The 24986-nt window shown below is 44.3% G+C and overlaps 1 protein-coding gene across 1 annotated transcript in view; it reads right to left on the reverse strand.

Annotated features, from left to right (window-relative positions):
* LOC140198334 (uncharacterized) overlaps positions 1-24986 on the reverse strand; it is a 91516-nt gene that overhangs the window by 38143 nt on the left and 28387 nt on the right. The window contains exons 3-5 of the mRNA XM_072259430.1: positions 20707-20976; positions 10383-10499; positions 10186-10287 (exon numbers count right to left, since the gene is read on the reverse strand). Of these exons, the coding sequence (XP_072115531.1) occupies positions 10186-10287; positions 10383-10499; positions 20707-20976 (489 nt within the window). The remainder of the gene's footprint in view (positions 1-10185; positions 10288-10382; positions 10500-20706; positions 20977-24986) is intronic.

Consider the following 24986-nt stretch of genomic DNA (forward strand, 5'->3'; position numbering starts at 1 on the left):
ACCATAAACTGTGCTTCCATCTGACTTCAGAGTTTCCTACATGCCCTCTGGCAAACTCCAGCTGAGATTTCATGCGAGTTTTTTTTCCAACAGTGGCTTTTCTCTTTGTCACTCTCCCATAAAGCTACGACTGATGAAGCACCCGGGCAACAGTAGTATGTACAGTCTCTCCCATCTCAGCCACTGAACCTTGTAACTCCTCCAGAGTTATCATAGGTTTCTTAGTATCTTCCTCACTAGTCCCCTTCTTACACTGCCTCTCTGATTTTGAGGACGGCCTGCTCTCAGCAGATTTACAGCTGTGCCATATTCTTTCCATTTCTTGTTGATTGACTTAACTGTACTCCAACGGTAAATTCAGTGGCTTGGAAACTTTCTTGTATCCATCTCTTGACGTGCTTTTCGCAGAGTTGCCTGGAGTGTTGTTTTATCTTCATGATGTAGTTTTTGCCAGGATACTGACTCACCAGCAGTTGCACCTTCCAGATACAGGTGCCGTTTTACTACAATCAATTCAAACACCTTGACTTCATGTAGGTGATCTCCATTTAACTAATTATGTGACTTTGAAAACCAATTGGCTGCACCACTGCTGATTTGGGGTGTCATATTAAAGGGGGGGGGTGAATACTTCTGCAATCAATTATTTTGTGCCTTATATTTTAAATCACTTTGAACAGATATATTTTCATTTTGACACAAGGATCTTTTTCTGTTGATCAGTGTCAAAAAAGCCAAATTAAATCCACTGTGATTCAATGTTGTAAAACAATAAAACATGAAAACTTTCAAGGCGGGGTGAATACTTTTTATACGCGCTCTATTTGGTATGCTGACCTAGTGAATCAAAAAATTGAGTACAGGAATTGGGATCTGATGTTGCAGGTATACACAATATGATTATGTACAATTTTGATCACAATGTTAATCCTACTTAGAGTCATAGAGTCAGAGAAATAGGCCTTTTGGACTATCTAGTCCATGCTGAAATGATTTAAACTGCCTACTCCCAACGACCTGCACAGCGATCATAGCCCTCCAGACCCCGACCTTCCATGTTCCAATCGAAACCTTTCGTAAACATTGAAATCGAGCTCGCAAGCACAACATGTGCTGGCAGCTGATTCCACACTCTCATGACCCTCTGAGTGATGAGGTTTCCCCTCACATTCCTCTTAAACTTTTCACCTTTCACCATTAACCTATGATTTCTGGTAGTAGACCCAGTGGAAAAGGCCTGCTTGCATTTACTCTATCGAAACCCCTCATAATTTTGTATACCTCTATCAAAGCTCCTCTCAATCTTCTACGTTCTAAAGAATACAATCCTAACTTATTGAATCTTTCCTTATAACTCAGGTCCGACAGACGCAGAAACATCCTTGTAAATTTTCTCTGCACTCTTTCAACCTGATTTATATCTTTCCTGCAGGTAGATGACTAACAATGCATACAATACTCTGAATTAGGTCTCAGCAATGCCATATACAACTTCAACTTTGACATCCCATCTCCTGTAGCCAATACATTGATTTAGAAACATAGAAAACCTGCAACAGAATACAGGCCCTTCGGCCTGCAAAGTTGTGCCAAACATGTTCCTACCTTAGAAATTACTGGGCTTATTTATAGCCCTCTATTTTTCTAAGCTCCATGTACCTATCCAAAAGTCTCTTAAAAGACCCTATTGTATCCAACTCCACCATCGTTGCCAGCAGTCCATTCCACACACTCACCACTCTCTGAGTAAAAAAACTTACCACTGACATCTCCTCTGTACCTACTCCCCAGCACCTTAAACCTGTGTCCTCTTGTGGCAACCATTTCAGCCCTGGGAAAAAACCTCTGACTATCCACACGATCAATGCCTCTCATCATCTTATACACCTCTATCAGGTCACCTCTCATCCTCCGTCGCTGTAAGGAGAAAAGGCCGAGTTCACTCAATCTATTCTCATAAGGCATGCTCCCCAATTTAGGCAATATCCTTGTAAATCTCCTCTGCACCCTTTCTATGGTTTCCACATCCTTCCTGTAGTGAGGCGACCAGAACTGAGCACAGTGCTCCAAGTGGGGTCTGACCAGGGTCCGGTATAGCTGCAACATTACCTCTCGGCTCCTAAATTCAATTCCACGATTGATGAAGGCCAATACACCGTATGCCTTCTTAACCACAGAGTCAACCTGCGCAGCTGCTTTGAGTGTCCTATGGACTTGGACCCCAAGATCCCTCTGATCCTCCACACTGCCAAGAGTCTTACCATTAATTCTTTGTTCTACCATCATATTTGACCTACCAAAATGAACCACTTCACACTTATCTGGGTTGAACTCCATCTGCCACTTCTGAGCACAGCTTTGCATCCTATCAATGTCCCACTGTAACCTCTGACAGCCCTTCACACTATCCACAACACCTCCAACCTTTGTGTCATCAGCAAACTTACTAAAACATCCCTCCACTTCCTCATCCAGGTCACTTATAAAAATCACAAGGAGTAAGGATCCCAGAACAGATCCCAGAGGCACACCACTGGTCACCAACCTCCATGCAGAATATGACCCATCTCTAACCACTCTTTGCCTTCTGTGGGCAAGCCAATTCTGAATCCACAAAGCAAGGTCCCCTTGGATCCTTTTTACTTTCTCAATAAGTCTCGCATGGGGTACCTTATCAAATGCCTTGCTGAAATCCATATACACTACATCTACTGCTCTTCCTTCATCAATGTGTTTAGTCACATCCTCAAAAAATTCAATCTGGCTCGTAAGGCACGACCTGCCTTTGACAAAGCCATGCTGACTATTCCTAATCATGTTATGCCTCTCCAAATGTTCATAAATCCTGCCTCTCAGAATCTTCTCCATCAACTTACCAACCACTGATGGAAGACTCACTGGTCTATAATTTCCTGGGCTATCTCTACTCCCTTTCTTGAATAAAGGAACAACATCCACAACCCTACAATTCTCCGGAAACTCTCCTGTGTCCATTAATGATGCAAAGATCATTGCCAGAAGCTCAGCAATCTCCTCCCTTGCCTCCCACAGTAGCTTGGGGTACATGTCATCTGGTCCTGACAACATACCCAACTTGATGCTTTCCAAAAGCTCCAGCACATCCTCTTTCTTAATATCTACATACTCAAGCTTTTCAGTCTGCTGCAAGTCATCACTACAATCGCCAAGATCCTTTTCCATAGTGAATACTGAAGTGAAGTATTCATTAAGTACCTCTGCTATTTCCTCCGGTTCCATACATACTTTCCCACTGTCACACTTGATAGGTCCTATTCTTTCACGTCTTATCCTCTTGCTCTTCACATACTCGTAGAATGCCTTAGGGTCTTCCTTAATCCTGCCTGCCAAGGCCTTCTCATGGCCCCTTCTGGCTCTCCTAATTTCCTTCTTAAGCTTGTTCCTATTAGCCTTATAATCTTCTAGATCTCTAGCATTACCTAGCTCTCTGAACTTTTGTAAGATTTTCTTTTCTTCTTGACTAGATTTATTACAACTTTCATACACCACAGTTCCTGTACCCTACCATAATTTCCCTGTCTCATTGGAACGTACCTATGCAGAACTCCACAAAAATATCCCCTGAACATTTGCCACATTTTTTCCGTACTTTTCCTTGAGAACATCTGTTTCCAATTTCAGCTTCCAATTTCCTGCCTGATAGCTTCATAATTCCCCTTACTCCAATTAAACACTTTTCTAACTTGCCTGTTCCTTTCTCTTTTCAATGCTACTGTAAAGGAGATAGAATTATGATCACTATCTCCAAAATGCTCTCCCACTGAGAGATCTGACACCTGACCAGGTTCATTTTGCAATACCAAATCAAGTACAGTCTCTCCTCTTGTAGGCTTATCTACATATTGTGTCAAGAAACCTTCCTGAACACACCTAACAAACTCCACCCCATCTAAACCCCTTGTTCTAGGGAGATGCCAGTTGATATTTGGGAAATTAAAATCTCCTGTCACGACAACTCTGTTATTATTACACCTTTCCAGGATCTGTTTCCCTATCTGCTCCTCGATATCCCTGTTACTATTGGGTGGCCTATAAAAAACACCCAGTAAAGTTACTGACCCCTTCCTGTTCCTAACCTCCACCCACAGAGACTCCGTAGACAATCCCTCCATGACGTCTACCTTTTCTGCAGCCGTGACACTATCTCTGATCAACAGTGCCACGCCCCCACCTCTTTTGCCTCCCCCCTGTCCTTTCTGAAGCATCTAAAACCCGGCACTTGAAGTAACCATTCCTGTCCCTGAGCCATCCAAGTCTCTGTAATGGTCACCACATCATATCTCCAAGTACTGATCCACGCTCTAAGCTCATTCGCTTTGTTCACAACACTCCTTGCGTTAAAATGGATGCATCTCAAACTTCCGGTCTGAGCGCATCCCTTCTCCATCACCTGCCTATCCTCCCTCTTGCACTGTCTAAACACTTTCTCTCTTTGTGAGCCAACCGCCTCTTCCCCAGTCTCTTCAGTTTGGTTCAACAATTCTAGTTTAAACTCTCCCCAGTAGCCTCAGCAAACCTCCCCGCCAGAATATTGGCTCCTCTGGGATCCAAGTGCAACCCGTCCTTTTTGTACAGGTCATACCTGCCCCAAAAAAAGTCCCAATGATCCAGAAATCTGAATCCCTGTCCCCTGCTCCAATCCCTCAGCCACACATTTATCCCCCACCTCATTCTATTCCTATTCTCACTGACGCATGGCACAGGCAGTAATCCCGAAATTACTACCTTCGGGGTCCTGCTTCTGAACTTAATTCGTAACTCCCTGTACTCTTTTTTAAAGGACCTCTTCCCTTTTCCTACCCATGTCATTGGTACCAATATGTACCACGACCTCTGGCTGTTCTCCCTCCCACTGCAGGATATCCTGGACGCGATCTGAAACACCCTAGATCCTGGCACCAGGGAGGCAAACTACTATCCAAGTTTCTTTCCTGCGTCCACAGAATCGCTTGTCTGACCCCCTAACTATACAGTCCCCTATCACTACTGCCTCCCTCTTCCTTTCCCTACCTTTCTGAACCACAGGGCCAGACTCTGCCCCTGAGGCACGGCCACTGTTGCTTCCCCCAGATAGGCTGTCCCACCCCTAACAGTACTCAAACAGGAGTACTTATTGTCAAGGGGTACAGCCACAGGGGTACTCTCCAGTATCTGACTCTTCCCCTTCTCCCTCTTGACTGTGATCCACTTGTCTGTCTCCCATGGCCCCAGTGCGACCATCTGCCTATAACTCCTTTCTATCACCTCCTCGCTCTCCCTGACCAGGCGAAGGTCATCGAGCTGCATCTCCAGTTCCGTAATGCGGTCCCTTAGGAGCTGCAGCTCGACACACCGGGTGCAGATATGGCCGTCCGGGATGCTGGGAGACTCCAGGACCTCCCACATCTGACACCGAGCACAGAAAACTGGCCTCACACACGTAACTCCTTCTTTCTGCTATTAACACTGGTAACCCTACCTGGGGGTGTGGTATGAGCTGCCTTTTGCTAACTCCCCACTGATTGAGGAAGAGACTCTCAACCCTTGTCACGCTGAGTCAGGTAAAATTGGGGGGACCATCTATGGACAGACTGGGGTTCAGTGGGACCTTGAAGGGGATGAAGAGGGGCTCAGTTAAGTGGCAGAGGGGTCCTGTAAACTAAAGTTTTGCCGGACCAAATAATCACACCACACACAAGTCTTTACTTTAACCTTTTCACTAGTTTATTGTTCAAGCTCAGCCGGCGAGAAAACTTGAAACCAAACATCAAGGAGACAGAGTTTCTACCCATCTCTCTGGCGGCTGAAACGAGTTTCTGATTTAACAAGCTGGAATGCTACAATTTATAGGACTAACAGACAAAGAACACTTCGTTACCATGATATTCCCGCCAAGTCAGTTAGAGCAAACTTAATTAATTAGATAAGAGAGTACACTAAATTACGGGTTTTAATTACAGACAAACTCTTGACTTATCAGTAAAACTTGAACAGACAAAGGTGGGAACTTAGATCAATATGTGAACTCATAAGACATGATGTATGCAGCATGTGTGAATACAGCCCACAGATCATTCTCAAAGGGTTCACTCAGCTGTGAGTTGTTAAAACAAAAACACAGAAGGCAGTTTTTTTTCAGTCTCTCCAACTTTTCACAGAACAGAGCATACACAAGCTGGCACCTAATTTTAACCCGCTATTTACCAGAATCAGAGAATCATTTCTTACTTTCCCAACACCCTTAACCTTCATCAGTCCGAGTTGCAGAAGGGCACAAGTTTTAGATGGGGGGGGGGGGTGGCCTCGCCATGTCGACCAGAAGTATCCTAAGGAGTGTCTGAACCTGAAGGAGTAGATGATGGGGTAAGGACGTCTCAAAGAATCAGGAGACCACCAGATAGGCTGGCCTATGTAGCACCACGGGAACAGAGTGTGGCACCTATTGCCCTGGTGAACTATGTCACTGGCACTTACACCTGTCTTGGACTTTGTACTTTGTATGAAGGGGTGGCAAATTATCTGAAAGTCATGGGGACATGACTAATTTTGGTGGGGGGAGACTGTAACATCCTGGAAAGGTTTCACTGCTAATGTAATGGTTTTTCTGTAAAAGCAGTGTTTGGGTGATGGTTCGAGATAACGGGTGTTTTGGAATGTGAGCTGTCCAATGAAGGGTGTGCGATTTCGTGTTGTGTGCCTGACACCGGGGTGAGCTGGGTCTTTTGTTCGGCGGGAGACACCAGAGAGGAGGTCGTAGGATTCGACCCGGAGTGGGCCATGATTTGACGAAGCCCAGGGAGATCAAATGAGGATTGACGAAGGGGAAGCTGTGAGCTCCAAATTGAGCCCATCAGACTGTTTCATTAAAATGGGCCCTTTTCTTTTTTTTGCTTTTTCTTTACTAATCCTTTGTCAAATTAAGAATTATAAAGCTAACTTGTTTAATTGTGTGAGGTGTACTGCCCGTTATCTCGTGGTATTTATTTACAACAGGGTAACGAATCCGTACAGGCCAGTGATGTTGTGGGGATGGAACTGGACTCTCTGATGGTGGTGTCTGAAAAGAGGATGCTGTCCAAGTTGCATGCCATCTTGGACAATGTCTCCCATCCACTACATAATGGACTGGGTGGGCACAGGAGTACATTCAGCCAGAGACTCATTCCACCGAGATGCAACACAGAGCGTCATAGGAAGTCATTCCTGCCTGTGGCCTTCAAATTTTACAACTCCTCCCTTGGAGGGTCAGACACCCTGAGCCAATAGGCTGGTCCTGGACTTATTTCCTGACATAATTTATGTATAACTATTTAATTATTTAAGGTTTTATTACTATTTAATTATTTATGGTGCAACTGTAACAAAACCGAATTTCCCCCGGGATCAATAAAGTATGACTATGACTATGAATCACGCAGCATCCACCCAAACAGGGTTTTGCGGTGGGTTCGCACCTCAATCTCACACGTTTGGCGGGCCAGAGATTGTCTTCCCTAGACTTAAGCAGCCGACAGAGCAGAGTATCTCACTAAGCTCCGTGTACCTATCTAGAAACATAGAAAACCTACAGCACAATACAGGCCCTTTGACCCAAAAAGCTGTGCCGAAGATATCCTTATCATAGAAATTTACCTAGGATTACCATAGCCCTCTATTTTTCTAAGCTCCATGTATCTATCCAGGAGTCTTTTAAAAGACCCTATCGTATCTGGCTCCAACACCGTTACTGGCAGCCCATTCCATGCACTCAACACTCTCTGTGTAAAAAAACTTACCCCTGACATCTCCTCTGTACCTACTTCCGAGCACCTTAAAACTATGCCCTCTCGTGTTAGCCATTTCAGCCCTGCAAGAAAGCCTTTGACTATCCACACAATCAATGCCTCTCATCATCTTGTACACCTCTATTCTCATTCTCCATCACTCCAAGGAGAAAGGACCGAGTTCACTCAACCTATTCTCACAAGGCATGCTCCCCAATCCAGGCAACATCCTTGTAAATCTCCTCTGCACCCTTTCTATGATTTCCACATCTTTCCTGTAGTGACGCGACCAGAACTGAGCACAGTACTCCAAGTGGGGTCTGACCAAGGTCCTATATAGTTGTAACATTGCCTCTCGGCTCTTAAACTCAATCCCACGATTGATGAAAGCCAATGCACCGTATGCCTTCTTAACCACAGAGTCAACCTGCGCAGCAGCTTTGAGTGTCAAGAGTCTTGTAAAAGACTCTATTGCATCTGTCTCTACCACCATCATTGGCAGTGCATTCCACACACCCACCACTCTCTGTGTGAAGAACTTACCTCTGTACCTTCTTCCAACACCTTAAAACTATGCCCCATCATATTAGCCATTTCATCCCTGAGAAAAAGCGTCTGGCTATTCATACAATCAATGCCTCTCATCATCTTATACACCTCTATCAGGTCACCTCTCATCCTCTGTCACTCCAAGGAGAAAGGACCGAGTTCACTCAACCTATTCTCATAAGGCATGCTCCCCAATCCAGGCAACATCATTGTAAATCTCCTCTGCACTCTCTCTAGATTAGCCACATCCTTCCTGTAGTGAGGTGACCAGAACCGAACACAGTACTCCAAGCGGGATCTAACTAAGGTCTTATACAGCTGTAACATTACCTCACGGCTCTTGAACTCAATCCCACGTTTGATGAAGGCCAATACACCACAGGCCTTCTTAACAACTCTGTTGACCTGCACAGTAGCTTTGAATGTCCAATAGACATGGACCCCAAGATCTTCCTGATCCTCCGCACTGCCAAGAGTCTTACCATTAATATTATGTTCTGTCTTCAAATCTGACCTACCAGGGTGAACTGCTTCACACTTATCTGGGTTGAACTACATCTGCCACTTCTCAGCCCAGTTCTGCATCCTATCAATGTCCCGTTGTAATGTCTGACAGCCCTCCACAACACCCCCAACTTTTGTGTCATCAGCAAACGTACTAACCCATCCTTCTACTTCCTCACCCAGGTCATTTACAGAAGTCGCAAAGAGGATGGGTCCCAAAACGGATCCCTGCGGAACATCACTGTAACAAACTTTATGAGATTTAGAATCAAGTCCCAGCCTTGTGCCTTGGCTTCCAAGCAGAATACAAACCATCTACAACCTCCTTTTGCCATTTGTGGACAAGCCATTTCTGGATCCACAAAGCAAGGTCCCCTTAGATCCCAATCCTCCTTACTTTCTGAATGAGCCTTGCATGAGGAACCTTCCCAAATGCCTTGCTGAAATCCATACACATATGAAATCCACACGATGGTATGAGTACACAATGCTCTAAGAATCAGCTTCTCCATACCATTCAACTTCACAGTAATGCCAAAATTATCAGGATGTTTCAAAACATTCATATCTGAAGGGCAATCACCATTTGTAACTGTTCTAGCTCATTCAGGATGAAGATGAAGAATGCTGCAGATGGCTGTAGAGGACTTCTTTCAGTATATTTTATGTGGAGGTTGCTGATTAATAAAGGCATCAAAGGGTTACAGGGAGAAGGCAGGAGATTAGGGTTGAGAGTGATAATAATCAGCCATGATCAAATGCTGCAGCAGACTCAATGGGCGAAATGGCCTAATTTTGCTCCTATGTTTTATAGTCGCAGTTCAGAATGGTGGGTGTAGCAGAGGTCAACTCTCATGATTCAGACACTGGTCAATGTGCTATGCAGTCAGAACTCGACTGATCTTACATTCAATAGCTAATGCCTCATACAGTATGTTACTGGCAATCTGCTCTCCAATGCTGACAGGCCAGTCCTGGGCCAAGGCACAAGACTGGGACTTGATTCTAAATCTCATAAAGGTCGTTACAGTATCTAAGTGCAGTTAATAATTTAAAAAGTTAGAGTACCATTAAACTGGTGATAATGCACCTATATTTATTGCTTTATTATTATTGTGTTCTTTACCTTATGTGGTTTTGTTTTGTGCCAAATTGGATCCAGAGTGATAATTATTTTATTCTCCAATAATCCTTGTGTATGAGAAATGACGTAAAAACCCTCGAAAATGGGTTAAACAAGCAGTAAAGGCATAAAGCTATTATTGCATGGGCAATAAATACTGGGATAAATACTGGCCTTGCCAGCAATACTCATAAAAAGTGAAATAATTAAATTAAAATAAAAACCTACCTCCATCCAAGGTAGAATATATCGAAGAGATCATTAAACACACATAGGACTTTATTTTAATGACAATAAATGCAGCGGTAAGTCGCATTTGATACTTCTGAGCTGTAGATACAAAGGAAATCAGACAGGTTCATTGGAATATCTGGAAATCTGAGTAAATGTGTTATCAAGAACAGGAAAAGAAATGCATACATTACTTTTATATTTCTCTAACGCAAAGAAGATGATGAAGGCAGTTCCAGCGAGAGACATTGATGTACTGACCAAGGCAATGACAGAAGTAATGAGGATGCGTTTATGCAGAAATTGAACACCTGAAACAGAGATCTGCAATTAAAGTAAATTCAGTTCTAAGACACAGTGGTAAAGTCCACATACAAACAGAATAACGTCACAAAAAACACATTATTTTTAAATCCTTCCTTTGTGTTTTGTGGTCATTCACAGAAGCAAGCTACTGGACCAAGTGCATTGCAGGCAGATACTTGCAATTGCCACACAGCAGAACTACAGATCCAACGAGAAACTAGATAACAGACATCATTTCTTCAGGTGGAGGCATTTAAAATTATAAAAATTTTGATGGAGTTCAGGAAAGTCTGGGAGTCAATAAAATATAATTCGTTGCACAGCACATGGAATGGATGATGAAAAATATTTATTTCTTTCAAGATGGCAGAATACTGTATTAATGGTAAGACTCTTGGCAGTGTGGAGGATCAGAAGGATCTTGGGGTCCGAGTCCATAGGACGCTCAAAGCAGCTATGCAGGTTGACTCTGTGGTTAAGAAGGTGTATGGTGTATTGGCCTTCATCAATCGTGGAATTGAATTTAGGAGCCGAGAGGTAATGTTGCAGCTATATAGGGCTATAGTCAGACCCCACTTGGAGTACTGTGCTCAGTTCTGGTCGCCTCACTACAGGAAAGATGTGGAAGCCATAGAAAGGGTGCAGAGGAGATTTAAAAGGATGTTGCTTGGATTGGGGAGCATGCCTTATGAGAATAGGTTGAGTGAACTTGGCCTTTTCTCTTTGGAGCGACGGAGGATGAGAGGTGACCTGACAGAGGTGTATAAGATGATGAGAGGCATTGATCGTGTGGATAGTCAGAGGCTTTTTCCCAGGGCCTAAATGGCTGCCACAAGAGGACACAGTTTTAAGGTGCGGGGGAGTAGGTACAGAGGAGATGTCAGGGGTATGGTTTCTACTCAGAGAGTGGTGAGTGTGTGGAATGGGCTGCTGGCAACTTGGTGGAGGTGGATGGAGCTTAGTAAAATAGAGGGCCATAGGTAAGCCTAGTAATTTCTAAGGTAGGGACATGTTCAGCACAACTTTGTAGGCTGAAGGGCCTGTATTGTGCTGTAGGTTTTCTATGTTTCTATGTAGCACACTTCTGCTCCCTTGTCTTATGGTCTTATTTTGCTTCAGTATTCACCAGGGAAAAAGACTTTGGCAATTGTAGGGATGACTTACAGCAGACTGAAAAGCTTGAGCAGAAAGACATTAAGAAAGAGGATGTAATGGAGCTTTTAAAAAGCATTAAGTTGGATACGTCACCGGGAATGGATGAGAGATACCCCAGGCTACTGAGCCTCTGGCGGTGATCCTTGCACCATCAATAGGGACGGGAGAAGAACTGGAGGACTGGAGGGTTGCAAATGTTGTTCCCTTGTTCAAGAAAGGGAGTAGATAACCCAGGAAATTATAGACCAGTGAGTCTGGCTTCAGTAGTGGGCAAGTTGTTGGAGAAGATCCTGAGAGGCAGGATTTATGAACATTTGGAATCGGTTGAGTAAGCTTTGCCTTGGAGGGACAGAGGCTGAAAAGTGACCTGATAGAGGTGTATAAGATGATGAGCGCTGTTGATTGCGTGGATAGCCAGAGGCTTTTTCACAGGGCTAAAATGGCTAAAATGAGTGGGTAAAGTTTTACCAACACACATCAAAGTTGCTGGTGAACGCAGCAGGCCAGGCAGCATCTGTAGGAAGAGGCGCAGTCGACGTTTCAGCCCGAGACCCTTCGTCAGGACTAACTGAAGGAAGAGTGAGTAAGGGATTTGAAAGTTGGAGGGGGAGGGGGAGATCCAAAATGATAGGAGAAGACAGGAGGGGGAGGGATGGAGCCAAGAGCTGGACAGGTGATAGGCAAAAGGGGATACGAGAGGATTATGGGACAGGAGGTCCGGGAAGAAAGACGGGGGGGGGGGAACCCAGAGGATGGGCAAGAGGTATATTCAGAGGGACAGAGGGAGAAAAAGGAGAGTGAGAGAAAGAATGTGTGCATAAAAATGAGTAACAGATGGGATACGAGGGGGAGGTGGGGCCTTAGCGGAAGTTAGAGAAGTCGATGTTCATGCCATCAGGTTGGAGGCTACTCAGACAGAATATAAGGTGTTGTTCCTCCAACCTGAGTGTGGCTTCATCTTTACAGTAGAGGAGGCTGTGGATGGACATGTCAGAATGGGAATGGGATGTGGAATTAAAATGTGTGGCCACTGGGAGATCCTGCTTTCTCTGGTGGACAGAGCATAGATGTTCAGCAAAGCGGTCTCACAGTCTGCGTCGGGTCTCGCCAATATATAAAAGGCCACATCGGGAGCACTGGACGCAGTATATCACCCCAGTCGACTCACAGGTGAAGTGTTGCCTCACCTAGAAGGACTGTTTGGGGCCCTGAATGGTGGTAAGGGAGGAAGTGTAAGGGCATGTGTAGCACTTGTTCCGCTTACACAGGTAAGTGCCAGGAGGGAGATCAGTGGGGAGGGATGGGGCGGATGAATGGACAAGGGAGTTGTGTAGGGAGCGATCCCTGCGGAATGCAGAGAGGGGGGGGGAGGGAAAGATGTGCTTAGTGGTGGGATCCCGTTGGAGGTGGCGGAAGTTACGGAGAATAATATGTTGGACCCGGAGGCTGGTGGGGTGGTAGGTGAGGACCAGGGGAACCCTATTCCTAGTGGGGTGGCGAGAGGATGGAGTGAGAGCAGATGTACGTGAAATGGGGGAGATGCGTTTAAGAGCAGAGTTGATAGTGGAGGAACGGAAGCCCCTGTCTTTAAAAAAGGAAGACATCTCCCTCGTCCTAGAATGAAAAGCCTCATCCTGAGAGCAGATGCGGTGGAGATGGAGGAATTGCGAGAAGGGGATGACGTTTTTGCAAGAGACAGGGTGAGAAGAGGAACAGTCCAGATAGCTGTGAGAGTTAGTAGGCTTATAGTAGACATCAGTGGATAAGCTGTCTCCAGAGACAGAGACAGAAAGATCTAGAAAGGGGAGGGAGGTGTCGGAAATGGACCAGGTAAACTTGAGGGCAGGGTGAAAGTTGGAGGCAAAGTTAATAAAGTCAACGAGTTCTACATGCGTGCAGGAAACAGCGCCAATGCAGTCATCGATGTAGCGAAGGAAAAGTGGGGGACAGATACGGTGCTTGGAAATAGGTACCGATGGGAGGTCAGGGTTAAGTTTTTCCACACAGAGAATGGTAGGTGCATGGAATGTACTGCTGGCGGTGATGGTGTAAGCGGATACAATGGATAGTCAAGGTTTTTCTCATTATATAAAGTGAAAAAGAGTAGCTAAAGCCCTGGCAGGATGAGAAGAAGGAATTGATATTGCATAATGAGAAAATGGCCGAGGCTTTGAATGACTATTTTGTGTCGGTCTTCACACTGGAGGACATGTCTAACATGCCAAAGAGAGATGTTGTGGATGCAATGGGAGGTGAGGACCTCGATACAATAGCTGTCACTAAAGGGGTAGTACTGAGAAAACTTGTAGGCCTGAAGTCCCAGGGTACTGAAAGAAATGGCAGGTTATAGTAGAGGCTTTGGTGATAATTCACCAAAATTATCTGGACTGTGGGCAAGTCCCGGCGGATTGGAAGATGTCAAATGTCATGCCACTATTCAAAACAGGATGTAGGCAAAAGGTAGGTAACTACAGGACTATTAAGTTTAACATCTGTAGTTGGGAAAATGCTTGAAGCTATGACTAAAGAAGAACTAGAGAGGCATCTGAAAAGAAATGGATCCATCATGCAGATGCAGCATGGATTCAGCAAAGACAGGTCCTGTTTGACAAAATTACTGGAGTTCTTTGACGATATAACGAGCATAGTAGATAGAGGGGAACAAATGGGCATTAATTTCTAGAAGGTGTTTGAAAAGGTGCCGCATAAAAGACTTATCCATAACATAAGCATGCATAGAGTTGGGGTGATGTATTAGCATGGATAGAGGATTGGTTAAGTAATAGAAAGCAGAGAGTGGGATACATGGGTGTTACCGTGGTTGGCAATTTTTGGTGAGTGGTGTGCCGCAGGGGTCGGTGCTGGGCCCACAACTCTTCACAATATACTGTACATTAACGATCTGGAAGAGGGAACCGACGATAGTGTATCTAGGTTTGCTGATGACATTGAGTGGAGCAGAGAAATATAGACAGGTTAAGTGCATGAATCACAAAAGATTGGTTTGCAGGTGCAGCAGGCTATCAAGAAGGCAGATGGAATGTTGGCCTTCAATGCTAAAGGGATTGAATTTCAGAGCAGGGAGGTTATGTACAGATTACTGTTGACACCGTACATGGAGTACTGCGTGCAGTTCTGGTCTCCTTACTTGAGGAAGGATATATTGGCTCTGAAGGCATTGCAGAGGAGGTTCACCAGGTTAGGGTTAGGGTTCTATGTTCTTTGAGAGTATGGAATGAGCTTCCAGTGCAGATAGAAACACAGAAACATAGAAAATAGGCGCAGGAGTAGGCCATTCGGCCCTTCGAGCCTGCACCGCCATTCAGTATGATCATGGCTGATCATCCAACTCAGAACCCTGTACCAGCCTTCCCCCCATACCCCTGATCCCTTTAGCCACAAGGGCCATATCTAACTCCCTCTTAAATATAGGGAATGAACTGGCCTCAACTATTTCCTGTGGCAGAGAATTCCACAGATTCACCACTCTCTGTGTGAAGAAGTTTTTCCTAATCTCGGTCCTAAAAGGCTTCCCCTTCATCCTCAAACTGTGATGGTGCATATGAGCTCAATTTTAATGTTTAGGAGAATTTTGGATAGGTACTTCGATGGTAGGACATAGGGAACTATGGTCCCAGTGCATATCATAGAACATAGAACATAGAAATCTACAGCACATTACAGGCCCTTCAGCCCACAATGTTGTGCCAACCATGTAACCTACTCTAGAAACTGCCTAGAATTTCCCTACCGCATACCCCTCTGTTTTTCTAAGCTCCACATACCTATCTAAGAATCCTTTAAAAGACCCTATTCTATCCAACACTACCACATTCACTGGCAGAGCATTCCAAGCACCCACCACTCTCTGGGTGTAAAACCTACCTCTGACATCTCCTCTGTACCTACTTCCAAGCACCTTAAAACTGTGCCCCCTTGTGCTGGCCTTTTCAGCCCTGAGAAAAAGCCTCTGACTATCCACACGATCAATGCCTCTCATCAGGTCACCTCTCATCCTCCGTCACTCAAGGAGAAAAGGCAAAGTTTACTCAACCGATTCTCATGAGGGACACTCTCCAATCCAGGCAACATCCTTTTAAATCTCCTCTGCACTCTCTCTATAGTATCCACATCTTTCCTGTATTGAGATGACTAGAACTGAACACAGTACTCCAAGTGGGGTCTAACTAAGGTCTTATATAGCTGAAACATTACCTCTAGCTCTTTTACTAAATCACACAGTTGATGAAGGCCTACACTCCATATGCCTTCTTAACAACACTGTCAATCAGGGCAGCAGTTCTGAATGTCCTATGGACATGGACCCCAAGATCTCTCTGATCCTCCAAACTGCCTAGTGTCTTAGCATTAATGTTATATTCTGTCTTCAAATTTGACCTACCACAATGAACCACTTCACACTTATCTTGGTTGAAGTCCTTCTGCCAATTCTCAGCCCAGCTCTGCATTCTATCGATGTCCCACTGTATCCTCTGACAACCCTCCACACTATCTACAACACCCCCAACCTTTGTGCAATCAGCAAACTAATTTAACCCACCCTTCTACTTCCTCATCCAGGTCACTTATAAAAATCACAAAGTGCAGGGGTCTCAGGACAGATCCCTGAGGAACACCACTGGCTACAAATCTCCATGCATAATATGAACCATTTACAACCACCTTTTGCCTTCTGTGGGCAAGCCAATACTGGATCAACAAAGCAAGGCCTCCTTGGATACTATGCCTCATTACTTTCTGAATGAGCCTTGCGTGGGAAACCCTATCAAATACCTTACTGAAATCCATATTCACTACATCCACTGCTCTACCCTTATCAATGTGTTTCCTTACATTCTTAAAGAATTCAATCATGGTTGTAAGGCACAACCTGCCCTTGACAAAGCCATGCTGACTATTCCTAATCAGATTATGTCTCTCCAAATGCTCATAAATCCTGCATCTCAGGATCTTCTCCAACAACTTGCCCACCACTGAAGTCAGACTTACTGGTCTATAAATTCCTGGGTTTTCTCCATTCCTCTTCTTGAACAAGGGAACAACATTTGCAACACTCCAATCCTCTGGTACCTCTCTCATCCCTGTTGACAATGCAGCGATCATCATCACAGGCTCAACCACCCCCTCCCTCTCTTCCCACAGTAGCCTGGGGTATATCTCGTTCGGACCCAGCAACTATCTACCTTAATGCTTTTCCAAAGCTCCAGCGCATTCTCTCTCTTAATGTCTGCATGTTCAAGCATTTCAGTCCACTGTAAGTCATCCACATAATTGCCCCGGTGAATATTAAAGCAAAGTATTCATTGAGTACCTCCCCTACATCCTCCGACTCCATGCACACGTTTCACTATCGCATCTGATTGGTCCTATTCTCACACATCTCATCCTCTTGCTCCTCACATCCTTGTAGAATGCTTTGGGGTTTTCCTTAATTCTGCTCACCAAGGTCCTCTCATGGCCCCTTCTAGCTCTTCTTAAGCTCCTTCCTGAAAACCATACAATTTTCTAGAACTCTAACAGTATCTAGTTTCTTGAACCTTTTGTAAGCTTTTCTTTACTTCTTAATTAAATTTCCTACATCCTTTGTACACCATGGCTCTTTTACCCTCTCATCCTCTCCCTGACTCAATGGAACATATGCAGAACGCCAAGCAAATAGCCCCTGAACATTTGTCACATTTCTGCCGTGCATTTCCCTGAGAATATTTGCTCCCAATTTATGCTCCCAAGTTTCTGTCTAATAGAATCATATTTTTCCCTACTCCAATTAAATGGTTACTCAAATTCTCTACACCTATCCCTCTCCAGCGCTATAGTAAAGGAGATAGAGAAGTGATCACTATCTCCAAAATGCTTTCCCACTGAGAGATCTGACACCTGACCAGGTTCATTTCCCAATACCAGATCAAATACAGCCTCTCCTCTAGTTGGCTTACCTACATATTGCCTCGGGAACCCTTCTTGAACACACCTAACCAACTCCACTTTATCCAAACCCTTTGCTCTAAGGAGATGCCAGTCGATATTAGGAAAGTTAAAATCACTCATCATAACAACCCTATTATTATGGCACCATTTGGAGGCCAATTCTCTGGATTCTTTCAAAAAAGAGTTAGATAGAGCTCTTAAAGATAGCGGAGTGAAGGGATATGGGGAGAAGGCAGGAAAAGGGTACTGGGATTGTGGATGATCAGCCATGATCACAGTGGATGGTGGTGCTGGCTTGAAGGGCTGAATGGCCTAATCCTGCACCTATTGTCTATTGTCTATTTCAGAATCTGCCTTCCTATCTGCTCCTCGATGTCTCTGTTACCATTTGGTGGATTGTAAAAAAACACCCAGTAGAGTTATTACCCCCTTCCTGTTTCTGACTTCCTCCCACAATGACTCAGTAGACAATCGCTCCTTATTTAGCAATGCTACGCCCCCATCTCTTTTGCCTCCCTCCCTATCCTTTTTGAAACATCTAAAGCCCGGCACACACAGCAGCCATTCTTCCCCCTGAGACATCCGAGTCTCTGTATTGGTCACATTATAGTTCCACGTAATGATCCACACTCTAAGTTCATCCGCCTTGCTTATGATACTCCTTGCAGTAAAATAGACACATCTCAAACCATCTGGCTGAGTGGATCTTTGCTCTCTCATTGTCTATCCTTCCTCACCCTATAAGCTGTCTCTACTTGTGCACCAACCGCCCCATCCTCTGCCTCTTCACTTCGGTTCCCACCCCCTTCAAATATATACACACCTCTACATTTTCCATCTCCCTCTTCACCACCTGTGATACTGCTCACAGCAGTGTTGTCATCTGCAAACTTGAATATGTTATTGGAGCTATGCTGAGCCACAGTCATAGGTGTAAAGCAAGTAGAGAAGTGGGCCAGGCACACAGCACTGTGGGGCACCTGTACTGGTGGAGATCATAGCCCAGGAAATTATAGACCAGTGAGTCTTACTTCAGAGGTTAGTAAGTTGATGGAGGAGATCCTGAGAGGCAGGATTTATGAACATTTGGAGAGGCATAATGTGATTAGGAATAGTCAGCATGGCTTTATCAAAGGTAGGTTATTCCTTATGAGTCTGAATGAATTTTTTGAAGATATGACTAAACGCATTGTTGAAGATAGAGCAGTAGATGTAGTGTATATGGATTTCAGCAAGGCATTTGATAAGGTACCCTATGCCAGGTTTATTGAGAAAGTAAGGAGGCATGGAATCCAAGGCGACCTTGCTTTGTGGATCCAGAACTGGCTTGCCCACAGAAGGCAAAGAGTGATAGTAGATGGGTCATATTCTGCATGGAGGTTGGTGAACAGTGATGTGCCTCAGGGATCTGTTCTCAGACCCTTCCTCTTCGTGATTTTTATAAATGACCTGGACGAGGAAGTGGAAGGACGGGTTAGTAAAGGATGTTGCCTTATGAGAATAGATTGAGTGAGCTTGGTCTTTACTCTTAGGAGTGACAGAGGATGAGAGGTGACCTGATAGAGGTGTATAAGATGATGCGAGGCATTGATCGTGTGGATAGTCGGACGCTTTTCCCCCAGGACTGAAGTGGCTAACACGAGAGGGCACAGTGTTAAGGTGCTTGAAATCATGTACAGAGGAGATGTCAGGGGTGAGTTTTTACGCAGAGAGTGGTGAGTGTGTGGAGTGGGCTGCTGCCGACGGTGGTGGAGGCAGATATGATAGGGTCTTTTAAGAGACTCCTGGACAGGTACACTGAGCTTAGAAAAATAGAGGGCTATGGGTAACCCTAGTAATTTCTAAAGTAAGCGCATGTTTGGCATGGCATTGTGGGCCGAAGGGCCTGTAATCTGCTGTAGGTGTTCTATGTTTCTTTGCTTGTATGGAGGAGATGCCACTGGAGTGTACAAGTGAGGAAATCCAGGATCCAGTTGCACAAAGAGTTATTGAGGTCAAGATCTTGGGCCCTTTGCTTAGTTTTGATGGACGATGGTACTGAATGCTGAGCTGTAATGAATAATGAGCATCCTGATGTTTGTATCATTGCTGTCCAGATGTTCCTGGGTTGTGTGAACAGTCAATAAGATGGCACCTACTGTGGACCCATTGTTCTGGTATGCAAATTGGAGTAGATCCAAATTGCCTCTCAGGCAGGAGGTGATACCAGCCTCGCAAAACACTTCTTCACTGTGGATGCAAGTGCAACTGAGCAATAGTCATTGAGTCAGGTCACTCCGCCAGTATCATTGAAGCCTGCTTGAAGCAGGTGGGTGCCACACACTGCCAGATCAAAGGTTAAAGATACTGTATCAGTGAACACACCAGCCAGTTGATCTGCACAGGTCTTTAGTACGGGGGCAAGTACCCCATCCGGTCCAGATGTTTTCCTTGGATTGGCCCTCCTGATCATAGCCTGCACGTCAGCATCAGATAAAAATTTCAAAGAATCATCACATGATGTGTGTGTGTGTGGGGGGGGGCAGTTTGCAACGGTTCCTCCATGCTCTGACAGTCAAAGCAAACATAGGAGACATTGAGGTCATCTGGAAGCGAAGCCCTGCAGGCCCCCATGTTGCTTGATTTAACATTGTCTGAGGTTAAAGCATTCAAATCCTGCCACAGCTGTCAAGCATCCCTTGTCATTTCTGTTTCGCCCAGAATCTCCACTTCGCCCATGACTCCCCGCCAACAAGCTTCATCCATTGGTGAGTCTGAAAAAGCTGGTATTTCCAAAGCAACAGCACTTTCATCAGACAGAAAACATCAAGACCAGAAACTACATCAGCAACCCATACGGGAAATTCCGGATAGCAGTAAATGCTGGCCTTGGCAATGACATCTGAAATTTGTAAATTTACATAAACATATCAATCTTTTCAGTATTTTATCACCTTCCCAACAACTATGCTGACGACGGGAGCACAATCCTTTAGGCATCAATGGATTATAGGTTAAAAATAAATTGGCATATGGAAACACATTCCCAATGTTGCTGCAAGGTACTTATTAGTCACATAATTACCAATCAATAATCAATCAGCATTTTTAAAGTGCTCTAAAACCTACCATCAATCAGGAGGAAGTGTGAAATATTCTGCTCACTTGTGCTGTCAACAGCTACGCACGTGTAAAAGCCACAGTGTCCCTTTTCCGCACTGTAAATGATGAGTGTGCTGTTTTTATCTCCTAGGATATACAGTGAACTGTTTGTAATTGGCTTATTCCCCCTCAGCCATAAGAGCTTCTTTGGGTTTCCCTTTTTCACAATGCAGGTGAGTTGAACATTGTTGGTTATGTAGACCGGATCTTGAACAATCAAGGGTGTGGACAAGGCTTCTGTTGGGAAAAGTAGTTCCATGAGATTACAACCTAATTTGTTGATGGCATAGAATTCTAACCACTGTTAAACCTCCCAAAATATTTCCCTTATAACCTACCCCCAATACAACTACAAAGCAAGCATATGCGCCTGCTGCCAACAAAGCACATATTTTCTGTTAATTAAATTCTGATATATAAAGCTATAGATGATCTAGTCAATTTGCATGGCAACATCAGAGCGTGCAGATGCAATAATCGAGAGCAAAAGGTGAACTATAGGAAGGAACTCAACAGGTCAAACAGCATCTGTGCAGGGAATAGGATTGTCAATGTTTTGGGCTGAGAGTTTGCATCAGGATGGTCAATCTCAACCCAAGACATTAATCATCCCTTTCACTCCACATGTGCCGCTTGCCACACTTAGTCCTCCAGCAGTTTGTTCCTTGCTTCCAAATCTGTAAGCTCTTTCTATTCTGCCACTTGCTGCCTGTGAACTTTCCCAATTATTTTAAAGCATGTTTTTCTTGCCAATTTCTTCCATTTGAAATCCCCTCAAAAAATGTCAAACAGTGAAATAAACTCTGATTCAAAATCTTGCCATTGTTCCATGAAATGGATTTAATTTCATCAGCATTTTGTTTCCTTAGTAACAAGTTTCAAATAAAAATAAAGCACGGTTTAAAAAAAACTTAGTCCATATTACTTGGTGTACTGTGCTCAGTTCTAGTCGCCTTACTACAGGAAGAATGTGGAAACCATAGAAAGGGTGCAGAGGAGATCTACAAGGATGTTGCCTGGATTGGGGAGCATGCCTTATGAGAATAGGTTGACTGAACTCGCCCTTTGTTCCTTGGAGCAACGGAGGATGAGAGGTGACCTGATAGAGGTGTATAAGATGATGAGAGGCATTGATCATGTCGATAGTCAGAGGCTTTTTCCCAGGGCTGAAATGGCTAGCGCGAGAGGGCACAGTTTTAAGGTGCTTGGAAGTAGGTACAGAGGAGATGTCAAGGGTAAGATTTTTATGCAGAGAGTGGTGAGTGGGTGGAATGGGCTGCCAGTGACGGTGGTGGAGGCAGATACAATAGGGTCTTTTAAGAGACTCCTGGACAGGTACATGGAGCTTAGAAAAATAGAGGGCTATGGGTAACCCGGGGTATTTTCTAAGGTAAGGACATGTTTGGCACAGCTTTGTGGGCCAAAAGGCCTGTATTGTCCTGTAGGTTTTCTATGTTTCTATGTTCTACGTTTCTATATGAAATGGAATTGTACAGTGGAGAAAATATGCAATGAAATGGGAAGTAGTCAGGGTGGGATAAGGGAGTAGTTCAGGTAGAAAACAGATGTAAATATTATTGTTGAAAGGCCTCTTTCTGTGCTAGGATTCTAAAATACCATGGCATTCTGCACAGGTACGTTCCAATGAGACAGGGAAAGGACCCCAGGGACACCAGTCATCCCAACCATAATAAACTGTTTCAGCTGCTTCCACCTGCCAAACGCTACCGCAGCATTAAAGCCAGGACCAACAGGTTACAGGACAGCTTCTTTCTACAAGCTATTAGACTTTTAAATTCATAGTGTCTGTACATTGCAACAGAGTCCAAACGCAAAGATTTTTACTCCCTCACATTGTGGGTTGGATGTAATTTTAAATAAATTCTAAATTCTAATAAAAGTAAGGAGATAATGCAGAAGCTCTATACGACTCTAGTCAAGCTGCACTTGGAGTATTGTCAACAGTTTTGGGCCCCTTATCTCAGAAAGGATGTATTGTCATTGGAGAGTCCAGCACAGGTTCATGAGGATGATTCTGGGAATGAAGGGGTTAACATAAGAGGAGCGTTTGGCACCTTTGGGCCTGTACTCTCTGGAATTTAGAAGGATGCTTGGGTATCTCATAGAAATCGACCAAATGTTGAGAGGACCAGATAAGGTGGATGTGGAGAGAATGTTTCCTGTGGTGAGGGTATCCAGCACCAAACGGCACAGAATCAAAATTGAGGGGCGACCTTTTGGAACAGAGGTAAGGAGGATTTTGTTTTTTCAGCCAGAGAGTAGTGAGTCTGTGGAATGCACTGCCACAGACTATGGTTGAGGCGAAGTCGGTAGGTATGTTTAAAGTGGAATTTGATAGATTCCTGATTGGTCAGGCATCAAGGGATATGGTGAGAGGGCAGGTGTATGTAGTTGAATGGGATCCAGGTTCAGCCAAGATGAAACTCGATGGGCTGAGTGGCCGAATTCTGCTCCTATGTCTTATGGCCTTGTAATATACAGGAGCAGATTTAGGCCATTCGGCCCATCGAGTAAAAGCATTTGGACTCTGTTGCAGTGTACAGACACTGTGAATTTAAAAGTCGAATGGCTTTTACCCTTTCCAGTTTCAGCACATCCTTTCAAAGATAAAGGGCCAAACATTGCTCACAATTCTCCAAGTGAGGCCTCACCAGTGCTTTATAAAGTCTCAAAATCACATCCTTGCTTTTATACACTAGTCCTCTTGACATGAATTTGCATTGCACTTAACACTGCATTTGCCTTCCTCACCCCAGACTCAACCTGCAAGTTTTCAAGTCACAAACTTTACTCTGCTCAGCTGTCTTCTGATACAACTCACTAATTGTGTAAACATTGTACATAAACGATCATTAGTAATGGCTCCATGATCCCTTCAGCCACCTCTTTCACAATCCTGGAGTGTACACGTTGGTCCAGGTGATTTATTCCCTTCAGATCTTTCTGTTTCTTGAGCACCTTCTCCCCAGTAATAGCAACTTCTATACTTCTTCCTCCTAGCAAACTTCTGGCAGACTGCCAGTGTCTTCAACTCAGGTAAAACACTTATTCAGTTCAGTCGCCATTTCCTTGTCCCCATTACTACCTCTTCAGCTTTATTTTCCAGAGCTCCGATATTTATGCTCACCTCTCTTTGACACTTTATTTATCAGAAGAAAATCAGGAACCTTCTTTAATATTACTGGCTAGCTTACCAGAATAGGAAGATTATACAGTTCAACACGTGGCATTGGTGTAGGAAGGAGGGCATAAAATTTTTTCATCACTGGCCTCTCTTCCAGTGAAGGAGGGTCCTGTACAGCAGAGATGGTTTGCACCTAAACTGAAAGGGGACTAATATTCTAGTGGAGAGGTTTGCTAACGCTGCACAGTGAGGTTTAAACTAGAGTTGCAGGGAATGGGAACCAGAGTGCCAGAACAGTTAGTGGAGAGGTTGTGGAGGCAGATGTTGGGAAGACCTCAAACAAAGTCAAGAATCAAAAAGTTGAGCACGGTGTGACTAGATCCTGAGCTGTGTATATTTCAATGCAAGAAGTGTCGTAGGGAAGGTGGATGAGCATCTGGATCAACATCTGGAATTATGATATGGTAGCTGTTTGTGAGACTAGGTTGTTGGGGCGGCAGTTCAACATTCCGAGGTTCCGTTGTTTCAGATGTGACAGAACCTTGAACTTTGACAGAGTGGGAGGAATTAAAGGAGGGGTGGCGTTCCTAGTCCGGGAAAAAAGTCAGCGTGGCGCTCTATCAGGGCAGACTGGAGAACTCATCTACTGAGGAGTTATTGGTGGAACTGAGAAATAAGGAAGGTATGACCACATTACTGGAGCGGTATTACAGAGCACCCAACAGCTTGTAAGTTTGTAAAGAGATCACAGACTGTTGCAAGAAACATAAGGCTGTTATAGTAGGTGATCTTAACTTTCCACATATTGACTGGGAATTCCATATTGAAAAAGGACTAGATGGGATAGCGCTTGTCAAATATGTTCAGGAAAGTTTCCTTACCAGTATATAGAAGTCATAACGAGACAGTCTGTGATACTGGATCTGCTATTAGGGAATGAGACATCGTAGGTGATAGAAGCTTGAGTAGGGAACATTTTGCTCCTAGTGACTAGAAAGCCATTAATTTCAAAATAATCATGTAAAACAATAAGTCTTGTCCTTGTGTTGAGATTCCAAATTGGAGAAAGGCCAATTTTGATGGTATTAGAAATGATCTGGCA

This window comes from Mobula birostris, chromosome 5 (assembly GCF_030028105.1).
Source record: "Mobula birostris isolate sMobBir1 chromosome 5, sMobBir1.hap1, whole genome shotgun sequence".
In the NCBI taxonomy this organism is placed as follows: domain Eukaryota; kingdom Metazoa; phylum Chordata; class Chondrichthyes; order Myliobatiformes; family Myliobatidae; genus Mobula; species Mobula birostris.